The sequence below is a fragment of the Anguilla rostrata genome, chromosome 6 (genome assembly GCF_018555375.3).
Source record: "Anguilla rostrata isolate EN2019 chromosome 6, ASM1855537v3, whole genome shotgun sequence".
NCBI classification, from domain to species: Eukaryota; Metazoa; Chordata; class Actinopteri; order Anguilliformes; family Anguillidae; genus Anguilla; species Anguilla rostrata.
This window is the reverse complement of record NC_057938.1, coordinates 36,301,394-36,318,491: the sequence shown is the minus strand read 5'-3', so window position 1 is coordinate 36,318,491 and position 17,098 is coordinate 36,301,394. Positions and strand designations below refer to the sequence as shown.

The following is a 17,098-nucleotide window of genomic DNA, read 5'->3' as shown; positions in this document are numbered from 1 at the left end:
GACCAGAAACCGGCTGTGTTTGTGTGTGTATGAAAACGAGTGTGACCCTGTATGTGTGAGAGAGAGAGAGATAAAGATACAGACATACATGCAGTATCCCATAACCCCCACAAAAAAGCTCAACAATATTCATTTCAAAGGTGCAATAAAAAAACCCGCAACAAAATTGCATTGTGGGGCTAAAATCACTCCCTTATTTCCCATCAAACCCAGGAAAGCAGTGAGAGAGCGTAAAGAATACAATTCCCAAAAACGTGCAATGGAGGGCCCTCGCTAATAAACAGGAAGCGGACGAAATGCAGGGGATACCCAGGCCAGTGGGCGGAGCGGCCTACTCCCATCGAGATATACAAGAACACACGCAAAGAAAGACACACCCCAACGAGACTGCTTGGAATGGAACTTTACTAAAAATGCCATTGGCGGACGTCGCCGACAGCAGGCTGGCCGCCCAATCGGAACGGAAGGAATGGGCTGGTGTGCGGCCAATCCCGCTGCACAGTCAAAGCGCGGGGTCATTAAAATATGTACAATCATGCATTCGTTCATCGTCTTAAAAACCAGATTGTTTAAAACAGAGGAGAATGCTCCTGCTGAGATAAGGAAACGGATAAAATGCCCATTGAAATTTTGGAATGTTCCAGAAGAAACTAAACACACAAATACAAAAAACATACAATCCTAAAACAGTACAGCCAAAGATATTAACATGTACATTAGTATATACAGGATACTTGTTTTGCTAAACAAACCTTTTTTTGTAGTCCTTCAGTCTGTACACATTGAAATACATACCCGATGCCAAAAGATTTACATACAGGATGTCTCACTTCTGTAGTTAAATAGGAAATAGAAGAATATGGGGAAAAAAACCACACAAATCCATTAAAGCTAAGAGAGCTAGCTATGTTCTGGAGCTTAAAGGCATATGAATCGTGCAGAAACCAGGATTAAACAGATGCCCTGTTATTGGTCAGACTTCATGATTTAAAGCTCTGTTTCGAGCAGCTACACTACTTTGGGAATTAATTTGCTGGATGCCTTTGGAGCTGCCGTTGATATTGTGTGCGTTCGGGGGTTTACAGCAATGGATCTTAAACTGTAGTCCTGGACGGCTGCAGTGTCTGCAGGTTGACATCATTTAATTCCAATCAGCAGCTAATTGATGCTGTGGATGCAAGGTGTGTTGAGAGAGAGACAGAGAGAGAGAGAGAGAGAGCGAGAGAATCCTACTGTAATTATCTACAGAAAAGCCACAGAAAAGCACTTAAGTTGTTGCACACAATGAAAACCACCAGTCACTCCAAAGTCCTCCAGGATTTGAGTTTCAGATCCCTGGTCTAGAGTCTTACCCGTAAGGCGTGCCAATTGCACTTCACATACAGAACTAATGAGTTAGCAGTCTAGTGATGCAATAGGGCTGTACACCTTGTCTTGAAAGGTGGGAGGGTGGCCAAAGGCCTACTTCCAGCTAAAGCCATACCTATCCTAGAAAAGTAGATGTGGTGAACAAAGAACAATCTAGTGACAAGTCAAAAATACAATCTCAGCCTCACCATAGGGTGAGCAAATCAGCTTATAATTCCCCCTTCCCCTTCCTGTTCACAGGCACCTTGAACAGCCCTGGAGAAGAGCTCACTAATGTCCGTCTGGGCTGTGAATGAGACCACCAGGGCGTGGTCAGCGCTGACACTTTCACACAGCGGCTGTAGGGAGTGTTCACAGTGACTGCTCAGAGAACTCTAATGAGCCGGCTAGCGGCACGGCTGTTATAACTGGTCTCTTTGAAGCCCGTGTCATCCAGAAGCTGGTGTTGATTGGTATGGTTAGACCCCTCCCCCGAGCTGCTCCGCCCCTTCACAGGCCTCTTCCCTGGGCTCACTGAGCCTCCCGTCTCCTCCAGCAGTGACTCCCGCTCCCTGAGGACCAGGGGGGAAGCCAGGTCAGTGCGTCGCAGAGGGCCGGTACAGGGACACGGCCGACCGCTACAGCCCCTCCTCTTCCTCGTCCACTTCATGCCCGTAATCTGAGAGCGGGAGGGAGACAGAGATGTCAATGTCACTGTACCGTGTGTGCATGCGCATGCGTTTGTGTGCGTATGCATGTGCGCGCATGCGCGTGTGTATGTGTGCGCGTGTGTATTGCGTGTGTGTGATTTTCCCCACTTACCGTTGTTCCCCAGTAGCTCCATGGCGCTGACACAGGGCTCCTCAGCCTCCTCTTCCTCCTCCTCTGCCTCCTCCTCGTACACCACCGGCCCGGTCTCCACCACCACTGTTACCGAGGGGCCAGCGGGCACAGGCACAGGCACGGGTGCGGGCTCGGGAGCGGGCGTGGGCGGGGGGCTGGCGAGGGCGGCCTGGCGGAGCAGATGGCGGCGGGGCGTGAGATGGCGGTTTTGTATGCCCCCCGTACGCCCCTGCGAGCACAGACACAGGCCGGCTTCCTTCCAACCCCTCTGCTGGCTGACCTCTGACCTCTGCACTGGCTGCTTGGTAACCTCAACCCCTGCTCAAAGGGGCTGCGTCCGAGTCAGCCTCCTAACTACTGTGTCCTCAAAATATGTAATGTCTACTAAGCATACTGCGTACTGTCTAGCGATTACTTTCTACTATGTGATGGGAAGTACATGAAAAATATCCTCCATTCCACGTACTGTGGAAGTGTCGTAAGACATTCTGCCCAAGCACCACCACGCACACGTGTCACTGGTGTTGTTGAAGGAAAACGTCAGCAAAGCTGTGCCTCAATTATACAGCAAAGCTGCTTGTCATATTTATGGGACCAAAATGGTTGTTTACTTCCTGAATAGTCAGCGAAACCCCGGAAATAAGTACCCCAGGTATTTTAAGTACACTACATTTAGAGAAAATTTCACCTACTTAACAACTTTTTCATCCAGAGTACACAAGTATACTCAATAGTAGGCAAGTGCGCTGATTTGGACACGGCCCAGGACACTGGTTCAGTGCATTATTCATTTACCATTTGTATGCTGTGAATGAACTGAGCAGCACAACACAAGCAGGGCACAAATTCAGTAATTATCACTAAGTACTTAGTACAGATAATGCTCACAGCCACCGTTTATGGGCATTACACTGATAGAACAAGCTGCAGAGGTAGAATACACCTAACTCATGACTCCCACTCAAAATTCTGTTGCATAACCTGTGTTTCCAGACACCATTAGCACTATCAGGAAATTGCTCTCTGGTTATAAAAAGCAGAACATCCATCAAGCTTTCCAGACTTTAATTGCTGCTGGTAATTTCACGTTTCTCTAGGACCCCCTCTCTCATTAATTGTTTTTGTAATGCCTGGTGACTTTTATGATTGCTGTTATTATTTTATGTTTCTCAGTACAGTATGCCATGCATTAAATACCTAATATTTACAGCTCTAATCATACATGTTGGACATTAAGGTATTGTGACTGGGTCTCACCTGTTCCACAGCGAGCTTCTTATTGGCTTGGGCGGATATCAATGGGCGGAGTCTGAAAGAGAATGGGCGGAGCACTAATCATCTGAGGTGTCAGGGAGAGAGAACATCACTTCATGGGTCTTGCAGCTCACAGCCAGTTCTGTCTTTTGAATGAAGAGTGTGATCCCAATGTCAAAACAACTTATGCACCCCAGTCTAAATATCAGAAATACATTTAGTTCAAGACCATGTTTTGCAGGCAAAAAAAGGCCCTGCAACTCCTGAAGCACTCGGCCGACATTTCCAACAGGTCGCCAGTTGACGAGTAACATGACTTTCCATTTTAACCATTTGAAGAGCAGGGTGTTTGGAATGTTTTTTCAAAATTCAAAAGTCAGTGTTCTAGAACTCCATGACTTTCAGTTACTGGTAGTGATAGCTACTTCAGCACAGAATGTCCAGGTAAGAACATTCTAATCACATATTTGTGATCTCACACCTCAAAGTGTTAAACGTTAATTAGTTCTAAAAATATACACTGAAGCGTTCAGAAAATGAACTGAGCGACACTCGTGATCTGGTGGTCGTATGGTAAAGCTGCCCGACCGCTTGGGCCTCCAGTGGTGATGAAGATGAGGGGATTCATGAGTGCTCTGAAGGACAGACCAGCTGTGTACTGTAAATCAACTACGTGAATCTTCCTCACCAGCCAAGCACCCTCACTGCATAAAATGAGAGTCACTGACAACATGAAAACATCCAGACGCTGGTGAAGGTCAGTGGCTGAAACATCCGTTGTTTGGTCGTTTGCAGTTTTGAGCCTTATGGACAAGAAATACATTAATAAATTAAATCTCTGCTGAAGCCTCCTATATTTTTTCTATTTGTCTTTCACATTTTTCCACTTGTTTGATCACATTACATCGACGCACCTGGTTTCTGCTTCAGATCTAAGTGGGTAAAGACAATGGCGCAGACTTTCTCTACAGGGTAACATGAAAGCTGACAACACGAATAAACTGTTTCAAGTTTCAAGGTCTCGCCTCCTGTCGCTGGTGTATGGCACATTAACACACGCATCATGCACACACACACACACACACACACGCGCGCTCACACGCATAAATGCACGGACGCATGCGCTCACGCGGGCTCACAGACGCGGTCGCAATACTCAGGGAGCGTCTAACCATCGGCCATCACAGAGGACTCTCTTTCAGTGCCTTTCAGAAAAAAAAGTCTTTTAATTACTCTACTAGGGAGGGCTTCGCATGCACAACTCCCTCCACAGAAATTTGCCAGAGCTCATTAGACAACGCATCCACCATCCGCCAATCGCCATCTGCCGCCGCCAAAGTCCTTCGCGCCGGGATACGAACGGCTTCCCGCGCCGCGCCAATTACCGCCGCCGACGCCGCCGCGGGCCCCGCCGAAGATGGAATCATCTCGGAGGCGTGTCTCCGTGAAACCGGCGGCCCAGCGCCGGACCGGCGGGGCGTGACTAATGCGCTCGCTGGCTAATGGGGCGGGAAAGATGGAGACCAGCGCTCCACGTACCCTTTCTGAAGGACGCTAGCGCCACTGCCGCTAACGCAGATACGGACCGCGGTGAGAAAGAAAACCTGTGAGATCCACATTTTGAGCTGGGTTTGAATGGTGCTGCGTTTGGGTGTCGAGGCCCCCAGGGCCGACGCCCAAGTCCAACGGCCTTTTTCTTCAGAGGCTTCCCTCTCTCCCCCCTACATTACCCCTACACCATAGAACAAGGGCTGTAAAGCTTTAAAGAATTTAATTGCAAACAAACTCACATTGCCTAAAAAATCAGCTACACAAATGGGTTGTAGATGGCAGGCATTTATACATGCATTAAGGCATGTATACTCTTTGAAGGTCTTCCAAATTTGGTCAGAAAAGGTGGCATTTAGACATGAGTGCAATGCAGTACAGTGACAGATACAAATACATCTTACAACCCCCCCCCCCCACACACACAGACCGTATACACATGCACTCACACACACTCTTCTCACCCCATACCAGACCTTGGCACCAGTACTCACAGAAGCCCATTCAGAGTGTCCTGGACACTGGTGCTTGCCCTGGATACACACTGACCAACCAAAGCCAGGCACAAACAGTAACACAAACAAACGGGCACAAAATTACACAACACTGACACAAAATTACCAAACCCTGTCACAATCACACCAAACACCGGCGCAAACAGAATCAAATACAGACACCACTAAATACTGACATAAAATCGCCTGAAACTGGTAAATATCTACCAGATGCTGACAGAAGCGTACAAAACGTAAACCGTTACTTTTGTTATTTCTTTACCAGTCCTCTTGAAAAACTTAAATTTAATAGGGGGAAACACTGGTTTCCTATGCTTCGCTATGGTGCTCCAGGAAACTAATGGCCCATCACTCATTTCTGAGGTGATGCGTATGAAGCATGGAGGTATATGCATACGCAGGGGAAAGCTACGGCGAAGGTCCCCTACAGTGACAGGCTAGAGCAGGAGACCATCCTATGAGGCGTAACCGCGACCGTCTTACTCAAACGGGCAGCTCGGCCGCGGCTGAGGGGAGATAGCTGCCGCGCGGCGTGAAAACGGCTCCGTCTCCCAGAAGCCCCCGGGGCTACGATGTCACACACCGGAGCCCTGATGTGAAGTGACGTGCAGCCTATCACACAGACATTTACTGCAAGGAAGGAAGGGGGTTGGGGCGTTGTGCCCCTGTGATTCAGAGGGGAGGGAACTGACGGCTGGATACATATCGACCCTGGAGCGAGAAACGACACGCAGCCGCGGGGGGGGGGGGGGGACGGTTACCGCGACGCGCCGAGGATGGTAAATGGACTGCATTTATATAGCGCTTTTATCCAAAGAGCTTTACAATTGATGCCTCTCATTCGCCCATTCATTCACACACACGCATTCACACACCAACGGTGAAAGGCTGCCATGCAAGGTACCAATCAGCTCGTTGGGAGCAATTATGGGTTAGGCGTCTTGCTCAGGGACACTTCGACACGGCCAGGGCGGGCGATCGAACCAGCAACCCTCCGACTGCCAGACAACCACACCCGTGCTGCAGGGTCCAGGCGGCTGAAGGGGCCCAGCCTGAGTTAGCATGGAGCGGCGGGGAGGTGGGAGGTGACCAAGTGGGCCACACGCTCGAAATAAGTCAATGAAAAAGCTAGCGGAACTAGCGTAAGCCAGCTTGTCATCTATCACATACTACAAGCAGGAGAGATCCAGGGTGTGAGCTCCTCCCAAGACACACATTCCCTGCAACCAGGGCTTAGTCTTCCTGCACTAAAACACAGAATGTAACCGGGGAAAACCCGAAGGATAATAGATGAAAGATTAGCAAAAGCGTCACTGAATAATTTGTACCGCATCCTCTTATCACAGCAAATTTTCCTATGGTTAACTGCTCCTTCCAAAAGACATAATGAAAATACTTAACTACAAACTGCTATGCTTGTTTACTGATATGAATAATCAGAATGGTAATATGAAAATGAGATAATACTCAGTATATTGAGAGCGTAATTAATCAGGATGAAGGCAGGGTAAAACAAAGGAAGCTATGGCATGGTATTTATGTGAGCCCACGGCAAGCAGGTGGTGCAGGAGCTGGGGGCTCGTAACACTAATGGAGCTGTTACACAGCAGCAGAAGAGAGAGGCACACAGCCCGAACCTGAACAAGGCAACACACACTATACCACACGTACGCACTTTATGTATCACACACACAGACACACAAACACACACATTATGTATCACACAAACACACGCGCACACACACACACACGTATCACACACACACTACACCACACACGCACGAGCGCACACACACACACACACACTCACACACACATGCACATACGCACACAGGTTTGACAGCTTGTTCCAGACCAGCTGAGTATTAAAAACCTGCTCTTTTCTGGAAACTGGGATGTACACTGGAATTCCTTAGAACACTCTCTTTGTTAGAATGTACAGAGTCCAGAAAGGCAGAACAGTCCAGAAGGGAGAAAGAGGAACACAAAGAAGGGTGGAGGAGGGGCATTTTTTGCTTTTGGAGGGCTGCTTTACCACCTGTACTGATAGGAGGGAACACAGCGTGTTGACCGTGTGGGGGTTTCAGACAGCTGCAGGCCAGTGATCATACAACCTTGCAAAGCTCAGGAGAAGTAACCACGTGACCCTATAAGGGCCAAGAGTGATTCTTTTCACCGAAAACCAGCTTGTTCGCTTTTTTGGTACCAAATTACATGCAATAAAGCTACTATGCAAATGAGACCTGCTAACGATGCTGAAATTGGCTGCAATTAGCAGGTTCGCTAATTACGCAAAACTATTCAAAAACTATTCCTAATGAACGGGCATGGCAAGCCTTTAGCTGGCTAGCACCTGTTTTTCCATTGAGAACGTAATCGTCCTAATTCCCGCCGGTCCGTTAGCGAAAGCGCGAACCCTTTGAATGCGGATGGCGTCCTGGCGGCGCGCGGTACTGCTTTGGTCGCCAGCCGCGCGGCGGTAAATCGATGGCGCCGCACGGCTCTGGCTCTCTACGGGGAGATAAGGGCAGCGAGGAGCTCTAATGGGGAGTTAAATGGAGAGGAAGGCAACTCGCAGCGTGCGCTTCCCCACATCACAGGGACAGAGCCCCCGCTGCACACACCCCGCCCCCCCTCCCTCCACGCACCTCTGATGATGCAGCAGCCTGTCCCGCAGATTGGGAATGGGGAGGGACTCCCCTGGGACAGGCGGGCGGGCGGGCGCTGAGTGTCGGTTAGCCGCGGTAAAAAGTGCCGATCGTCTCCGAAGGAGCGGGGGTGGAAACGCCGCATCCATGAGACCCCCCCCTCCCTCTCCCCCCCGGCCCCAAAGCTGCAAGGAACACTTAATCCCGATAAAGCCCTTTCCCAGAAGCCTCTGCTCAGCGGGAGCCAGAGCCTGATAGCACTGCGGAGCGGCTAGCTGCCGCACACCCTCGGCTGTGGGAAACAGGTTTTTCCTATAGCAGCAGTCTCCCAATATTATCCCTTCTTTCCTTGCCTGGGGTTGTTCCACAGCCTGTCTGGCCTACTCTTGAGCCCCCCAAGATTCATAAAACACTCTCCAATATCACCGCCCTTCTCTAAAAACAGCATCCTCCAAGCCCCGCCTGGTTTCTTTGACCTCCCACCAGTGAACAGTCGTGCTCAGTGGACACAGTGTAGTATAATGGACAAGGAGCTGTCTTTATAACCTAAAGCCTGCAGGTTCGAATTCCAGACACTGCGGTTGCACCCTTGAGCAAGGTACTTAACCTGCGTTGCTTTGGTATGTACCCCGCTGTGTAAGTCAGTGGTTCCCAAACGCAGTCCTGGTGCACCACTGCGTGTGCTGGTTTTTGTTTCAACCACAACCACAAAAGCTGCTCGTTTTCTTTAATTAGGCGCTTTTCATGTTCAGAGGGATTACTTACCCTCTTAAGCCACATTGTGTCAGAAATAGCTATGCATGCCATGAAGAATTTCATTTCCGTGTTCAAATTTTGTGCTATGTTCAAATTATGGGATTGCAACTGTGGTTGGAAGAAAAAGCCAGCATACACAGGGGTGCCCCAGGACCCAGGACCAAAAAAACATTTGCTAAATGCCTGTAATGTAATACAATGTGTATACATTATGATTCTTATTCAAGTCAAGTGGATACTATGATTCTTAACCAAGTCTCCATATTAATCAGTATTGTACAGAGTATTTACATCAAGTGTGTCCAGTCTTACCAGAAAAGAGCCGGCGTGGGTGAAGTGTGGGTTTTTGTTGCAGCCCAGCACTATGACACCTGACTAATTAACTAATCATGGTCTTCAATCAAGACCTCAATAAGTAGAATCAGGTGCGTTAGGGCTGGGCTAAAACAAGAACCCGCACCCTCGCCGGCCTTTTTGGATAACACTGGAAACCCCCCTGATTTACGTCGTCCGGGCCCCGCGCCCACCTCTTGGCCATGCTGCTGACGTGGGCGGCCAGGCTGCGGTTGGTGCTGGTCCGTTTCCTGCGGCCGGGGAGCCGCTTGCCCCCCGCGGCCCTGGGGGCGGGGCTGGCGCCGCTGACCCCGCCCCCGCCGCCGCCGCTGCCCTTGCTGTTGAGGTCGCGGAGCACGTCGTAGTTGATCTTGCTGGAGATCTTCTTCTGCTCCAGCATCTTCTCGATGGCCTCGCCCGCCGTGCTGGCGTGGATCGGCTCCCTCCTCCGACCCGACTTCTTGGGCTGGGCGGGGTGGGGGGAGACGGGGGTCAGCTCGGCCACAAAGTTTCAGTCGATCATGCCTCCCCCAAACCCACTTACGCTGTAGGATTCCTGACAATATCCCAGGCATACTGTACACATAGCAGATCTTCATCATGAATTATACTAGTATGAACATTCTTGGATGTTATTCCTCTTAAATTAAACATTGTTATTCAAGGTGTTTTTTGTTCTCCATCCATTTTGATAAGGTGACCAAATCTAAGCATATGAACCATGAACTTTATCACTTCATGAGAGCCATGGGGGTCAAAGTGACCATGAGTTTAGACTGAACCCTGCGTGTAAAGGTAACCGTGTCAGCAGAGTGGACTGTGTGGTCTCTGTTTTGTCAATGCAGCTCATTTGACCAATGGCAGGAGAGCCAGCTGCGTCAGTACCGAATGTGTAATTAGTCAGACAACTGACAGAATATAAGAGTCACACCCCTAAACACCTACACAAATGTCACCAAATGCAATCACTTTCCAAGACCTTGTACTGTTACTCAAGACAAAGAGAAACACATTATCCATCACAACGGGATTGTTTTCTGAATGACATGGCCCACTGTATCCGTATCTGGCCTCGAACCCTCCTCGTCACCACTGAATATTCGGCTGCCTAATCCATCCAGTAAAAAAGCAGCATGTAGAAGAGATTCGGCCAATGACACGGGCCCAGAGGGGGGCAACCCGGCTTCAAAGAGTAAAAAGACTGACCATGTATTTGCTCCAACAACATGCACTAAACCAGCTGATTACAATAATTAGTTCTCCTATCATGCTGAAGAGTTATGCTAATTAGAATCAGCTGGTTTAGTGCATGGTGGTGGAGCAAATACATGGTCAGGCTTTTTACTCCTTGAAGCTGGGTTACCCACCTCTGCACGGGCCCAAAGAATTACAGAGAGGATGGGTGAGTGTGAAGCCTTATGCCTACGAGATATGCTTAGGCTAAGAGAGAGGAGCTGTGTGTCTGTAGTCGAGGAGCGACTGAGAGCCTTCACAGACCCTGAGCGGGATTGTACCTTCTGTTCCTTGTAGATTCCCAGCTCCTTTTCTTTTGCTATCCTTTCTTCCTTCTCTGCAGAGAACGGGGGCAGACAGGTTCAAACGCTCTGTGACTTTTAAAAAATGAACAGAAAGCCAGGGGGGGGGAACCAAAGGCATAAATATGCAACGTGTTCGCTGTGGGAAACGGCCGGACGCTCTTTACCTCTCTGTTCTTTCAGATATTCCTCGTTCTGCTTCATCCACAGCTCGGTCTTAATCTTCACCTCTTTGTCGTTCAGAATATACTGCGGCGAGAGAACACACGAGGCGTCGCCTCATTACCGTCTCAATGCCTGGGCGTACATCACTCGAGCTCGGGGACACCGGAACGCTCGGTGATGAGGACAGCTATTTTGCCCGCTGTATAGAGCAGTGGTTCTCAAGCTCGGTCCTCGGGGACCCCTGTGTGTGCTGGTATTCCCTCTAACCACGACCGCAATCTCAGAATTTTAGCAAGCCGTTAATCGCGCTATTCATGTTTTAAGGGATTATTTACCCTCTTAAGCCACATTACGTCAGAAACAGCTATGCATGCCATGAAGAATAAAAGTCCCATGTTCACGTTGCGCTATACTGCAAACATAAAGAGAATTAAAAATTTAACTCTCTCCAGGGCCGGCCCCAGGCATAAACACTCTATGCGGTTGTTTAGGGCCACAGCCGCCAGGGGGGGCCACACGAACAGTAGAGGGGGCCACATGATATGGAGCTGTGGCCGGCCCTAACTCTCTCCATATTAAAGACTCACATGAATAAAAAAACTAGCTCCTAATGATAGTGAGCCAAACCTGCATTGTTCCAACACAGCTATTTCTGAAATACTGTAATGTGGTTAAAGAGGGCAAATAATTCCACAAAATGAGAAAAGCGTAATTAAGAAATATTAACGGCTCGTTGAAAACTCCATAATGCTGGCTGAAGTGATGAGAAACAAGCCACAGGAACTCAATTAGGATTGGGATTAGGGTCATTCATATTCCCCACACGTACACCTCCTCTATTTGACTGTTTTTATTCATTTTGGGAGGCAGGCTCTTCCCAGAAAGAGGAAATTAAATGATGTAGGATTGTGGTCAATTTGGATTTAGTTGTATTTTTGATATATTGACAAACTATTAAGAGCTTGTGTAGATGACTATAATGTTTTTTGTAACTGTATTACTATTGTATTAGCATGACACAGTTGTTTCCCACTGAAAGTGTAGACTCACCCTCTCGATCTCCTCTTCATCGATGCCATCCAGGTTCAGCTCTCCATTTTCAGGATTTTCTTCTATGAAATAAAATGGGAAGAGATTACTGTGTCAGTGAACCCTGACTCTTTTTTCCCCCAGAAACACTGGGTGTGGCACAGGCATTTCTTCCAGGCAGGCAGGCGGTTTACCTGTGGAACACAATCTTTCAAACTTGTCTGGCATGTAGGCTATTTAAGGACATAAAATGTGAATGAAGCTTACTTCACATGTATCTTTACATAAAAGCTAGACCTGTAAATCCCAGCAGTGCACCATCGTCATTATCGTCACCATAATGGGCAGCTGGGCAAGTGCACAGATTCCTCAGAGGGAGGACCTCTTTTTGAGCAGCGCCCATCTCTTTAAAGGAGCAACCACTCATGGCGTGTGGACCCCAAAGGGCTGGTGGAGCAGCTGTCTGATTACATCATCGCAAGGTCAGGTGACCCCAGACTCCCCACCCCCAGCTCCTGGTACCGATCGGGCAAGATTTACCCGCCTTAGTTTAATTCATAATTCATGCCATATTCATGATTTATTCCCATCCATTGTGAATGAATCGCACCCAGAGGGCCAATTCAACTCTTCTGTGACCTGCGTCAGATCCAGGTGGTCTCTGCTCTCCGAGGCAGGCCCCAATCCAAGCGAGACGCGTTCCCTGGGAGCACTCTCAGTTCGGAGTGAGCCTAGGAATCAGTGGAAAGTCAAAGCAGGCTAATGGCTAGCTAGTCCTACTAAAGGCGGATCTGAGACGGATGCCACGGCGATGAGACAGGCCTGCCATTACGACTGGGCATTCCAAATTGAGATTAAATCTGGGAAAAAACAAGGATAGGTTGAACAAGGATAAATTCTTTGGTCCCAAAACCATATCTCACGTGAAAACAACCATGAAACTCTGTCTAAGCATGCGCAATTTGCGATAAGGGTTCTGGCCAACGTTTCAGGCAAGCTTAGACCCTGGGGCTGCAATGGGGCAAAGATATTTTTGTTTCTTAGTTTTTTTTTTGCCATATGATGACAGTTTCCCGTCCTGGATTGAACCACCTCAAAGCCTCAAGGTGCTATCAGGGCAGCTGAAAAAAGCAGTGTGATGAAAGATAACACCTTCCGATTTAATTATGATTAGACCTTGTCACATGCTATTTAAGGAATCAGCTTTTGAAAGAAAAATAAACAAAGACTGTTAGATTTCAAAGTTTTCCTTAGGGTATTGACACATAGGGATCATATAAGTGTGAGCTGTTTCAAACAGAGAAACAGATCTTTTTTTTAAACAAGCGTCAGGTGAAGACGGGTCACTGGAAAAGACACTCCCGAATCACTCTCAGTCTCCAGGGAAACACGTCTAGAACTGATGCTGGGACAACAAGTAGGATAAGCCTAGGCGCCAGAAACCCCTAAAATATGCTGCTCTGAAACACGTCAGATCGTCTGGGAGAGCCCCACCCACTTTGGTCTGTGCTGACTGCATATCCCTGTCACACGCACCCTGTCACAGTGCAAACATACAATACACATGTGTATTCACACACGAGCACGCACATACACACACACACACGCGCGCACACACACACCAGAGAGGAGGCAGTGCTGATACCCGCACTGTTTATAAGGAGAGGGAAGGCCAGTGATAGTTTGTACAATAACCCGACCCCTATCCATGGTGCAAAATGTCTGACATGCCCATAAGCTACATGTCCTTTAGACTTCTATGGGAATGCCCAGAACAGTGGTTTTCCAGCAAGAAGAGCAAATGTTAAAGGTCACCATGAGTGTGTGCATGAGTGTGTCCCAGCTGTATGATCAGAAACTCACAGATGCTTAAACAAAAACCTTTCCCACGCATGAATAAATCCTTCAAAAATAGGGGCTTTCTTTCAGTGGACATGGCAATTAATATGCGATTACTCAGACCACACGCATCCTTAGGGAGCCTAAAATTATCCTTCAAGTTCTATGGAGTGGGTGGGAAGTACAAAGCACAAGGCTGACTTTAGAATGCTTGGAACAATCAATCAAACCATACGGATTCGTTTCCATACAGAAACAGCATTATTTATCTGCTCAGCATATGCCCCGTTCTGGCCAGAATCACATTTAGCGCACAGTAGCATGATGTCTGTTCAATAATTAAACCTGTAAAAAAAAGTCAACCAAAACACAGACTGTAAAGAAATTGACGTTTAATTATTGCGTTAGGTGGCGCAAATCTAATTTTTCCCCCCATGTCATGCCAATCTCCACTTCCTCTGTAAAGACACATTAGCTTAAGACAGGACAGAACGTTCTACGGTCTGTACATAAGTCTGTATTCAGTATCTGTAACTGCCACCCTGTATAATCCATAGCCAATGTGCACTGTAGACGTTTGTTCTGTACTGTATGCTCTGTGCCCTTTTGCCATGTCTGGATGAGCTGCGCAACATCTCACCGTCCTCCTTCTCCCGATCGATGCACTCCCGGAGAGTCTCCGTGAGACCCAGGCTGGCGGCAGTTGGCAGGGGGCCCAGCAGGGGGAGCTCTTTGGGCAGCGGTGGTTCCGAGGTCGCCTCCTCTGCTTTCCCCGGGAGCACCGTGCTGAGGAACTCCCGGTTGAGGTGTTTTGCCGCAGCCTCCAGCTCCTCGTCCTCCTGCTCCTCGTCGGCGAGGTCGTCGTGGCAGTCTGGGGCTGAGGCGAGAAGGACAACGCGGGTCAGAGCCTCCCGGGAGGCGCTTCCATAGCAACGGCTACCAAGGGAAGCACAACTGGACTCAACTGGACAAGGACCTCAACTGAGGAAAAGGGGCACTTATTTTTAAAAACCGAAGCCTTTAATAGAAATTTTGGCCAATGGAGATTGGCCAATGGCCATTATTTCAGACACGCAAAGCACTTTGGGTAGATGACGTAAAATGGTTGCACTGGAAGTTAACTCAGTTGCGGTTATTAGTAGTGAAAAATATCAATACAATGCCACAGAATTTGTGTGTGATGTGATACACAGCATATCTGTGAATACGTTGGATTCAATAGCTAAACCTCTTAGTATATCAGCATGTATTATCATCCAGATGTAAACATCAATAAGATCTCAAGCAATTAAATGAGGTGTGCTTTGTTAGGCTTGGAATGAAAAGCTACAGAATGGTAGATCTCCAGGAACAGACCTGGATACCACTGATATAGATAATGGTTGTTCAGGCCTGATAGTTGATATGTACATTTTAAGAAGCAGCTCCAGTTTCAGTTGGAAACCAACATGGCGCAATTTGATTTTGTTACATGGAAAATATTATGCCTGAAGGTGATTACGGGGGCGACATAGGGACTATGGGGCGACATAGCTCAGGAGGTAAGACCGATTGTCTGGCAGTCGGAGGGTTACCGGTTCAAACCCCGCCCTGGAAGTGTCGAAGTGTCCTTGAGCAAGACACCTAACCCCTAACTGCTCTGGCGAATGAGAGGCATCAATTGTAAAGCGCTTTGGATAAAAGCGCTATATAAATGCAGTCCATTTACCATTTACCATTACAATTATTTGTATACAAATATTACCTGTTGTTAGAAGCAGAAGTAAACTACCATGTTTTTAGAGGTATTCAGTAGCAAAGCTAGATTACCCCCTGACATTATTTGGTTTGGTTTCTTGATAAAGAGGCTAAAACCATGAATATTTTTCTAAGAGTGTAACAATGTAACTGTACACAGGAACGTTTCTGCCTTCCTGACCACGGGACTGACCCCCACAGTCACATTCTCCATTAACTTTTTAGACATAAAAACTCACCAAAACCCTAACAACTTTGGGCTCTGGGGGCTCTAAGGGTTACACTAGGGTGTTAGTTGTTAAAATCTCTGGATTCAGAACACATTTTACTCCTGAGAGCATTCAACAAAAATATTACAGGGTATAAAAACTGGTGATAAAAAGAAAGAGAATGAAATCCCCCCTCATATTTCCTAAGATAACACGTTCAATTTTAAGACTCCACTATTTTCCCCACTGGTTTGCTCAACCTTTATTTTAAGATGGGGGATCAGTATTAACATCAGTCAATACACTTCCAGTTTTTCTCCATATTGGCAAATTTTTAAAAAAAGTTTTTTTTTTTTTAACATTAATATTCTGTCCAGAACCCCCTCGCTGTGCTGATGTGATTGTAAATGGCACCAAGCTGGACACAATTTGACGGACTGATTGCTTGAATGATTTGCGCGCGCGGAACCCAAAGGAGACATTTACGGTCGAAAGGACAACGCGAAAAGCGAGCGGTTCTCCAGGTGACATTTGACAGCGGCTTAATTTCGCCCGTTACCGCGAGTGATTAAACGCCTCGTCAAAACTGACCCGCAATCAGCCGGGCCTTCGCGAGAAACCTTTCGGCGTGCGGCAGCCGAAGCCTGCACAACTTCCGCAGTCGAGAGAAATCAGAATGATCGTTCAACAGAGACGATCCGGAAGCACGCGATATCGCTCTTTCTACCAAGCCGTTTCCAGTGGTTATCTCAGAAACCAGCCAACTGAAGTTAGAGATAAGTGCAAGTGCTCTGAACTAAACTTCTCTGGCAAAAGTTCCTATGTTTAATTTTCTGTTTATTTAAAAGTACCAAAGAACTAAAAGCAAAACTAAAATATGGTCCACTAAAGATAATAGTTCTGATCCTGTTTTTCAGGATGGACAAGCTTGATGATTTTATTCCATGACCAGTGGAACCTGATTCCTATTACTTGGTTTTACTTTAGTTATGTTGAATGTGATTGGTAGCATTTCCTTTGTGTACTTCACATTAAAGAAACATAACATTGTTTTAATTGTGACAAAGCGACTGAAGATTGGCGTAAAATCAATCCCATTTGTACTGCCATTGCTAAAACAATTTCACATGAATTGCACAAAGGCTGAATTATTGGACATAGTAAGACCTGCAATTTTGATGCTAATTGGAGATCGTTACTTAAAATGGCAGGCTTATTTATTGTGCAAAACTAGAAAACATGTTCAGGTGATCAAACAAAGGCAATTACTCTGTAATTCGCTGCTGCCGTCTGTCTGTTATTACAAAAAAAAGTTAATCTCAAGGTCCAAAATTCACACT

At 47.4% G+C, this 17,098-nt stretch overlaps 1 protein-coding gene across 5 annotated transcripts in view; it reads right to left on the bottom strand.

Moving 5' to 3' along the window:
* Positions 1–388: 388 nt before the first annotated feature.
* The window catches only part of LOC135257040 (transcription factor IIIB 90 kDa subunit-like), a 56,919-nt gene continuing 40,209 nt past the window's right edge, over positions 389–17,098 (bottom strand). For 4 of the 5 annotated variants that reach the window (XM_064339424.1, XM_064339425.1, XM_064339427.1 and 1 more), the window contains 8 exons: positions 14,453–14,689; positions 11,995–12,056; positions 10,947–11,028; positions 10,759–10,814; positions 9,439–9,710; positions 3,448–3,499; positions 2,170–2,419; positions 389–2,026 (listed from right to left, as the gene is read on the bottom strand). In XM_064339424.1, coding sequence (XP_064195494.1) covers positions 1,986–2,026; positions 2,170–2,419; positions 3,448–3,499; positions 9,439–9,710; positions 10,759–10,814; positions 10,947–11,028; positions 11,995–12,056; positions 14,453–14,689 — 1,052 coding nt within the window. In that variant the 3' untranslated portion in view covers positions 389–1,985. The remainder of the gene's footprint in view (positions 2,027–2,169; positions 2,420–3,447; positions 3,500–9,438; positions 9,711–10,758; positions 10,815–10,946; positions 11,029–11,994; positions 12,057–14,452; positions 14,690–17,098) is intronic. The other variant, XM_064339426.1, reaches the window with a different exon arrangement.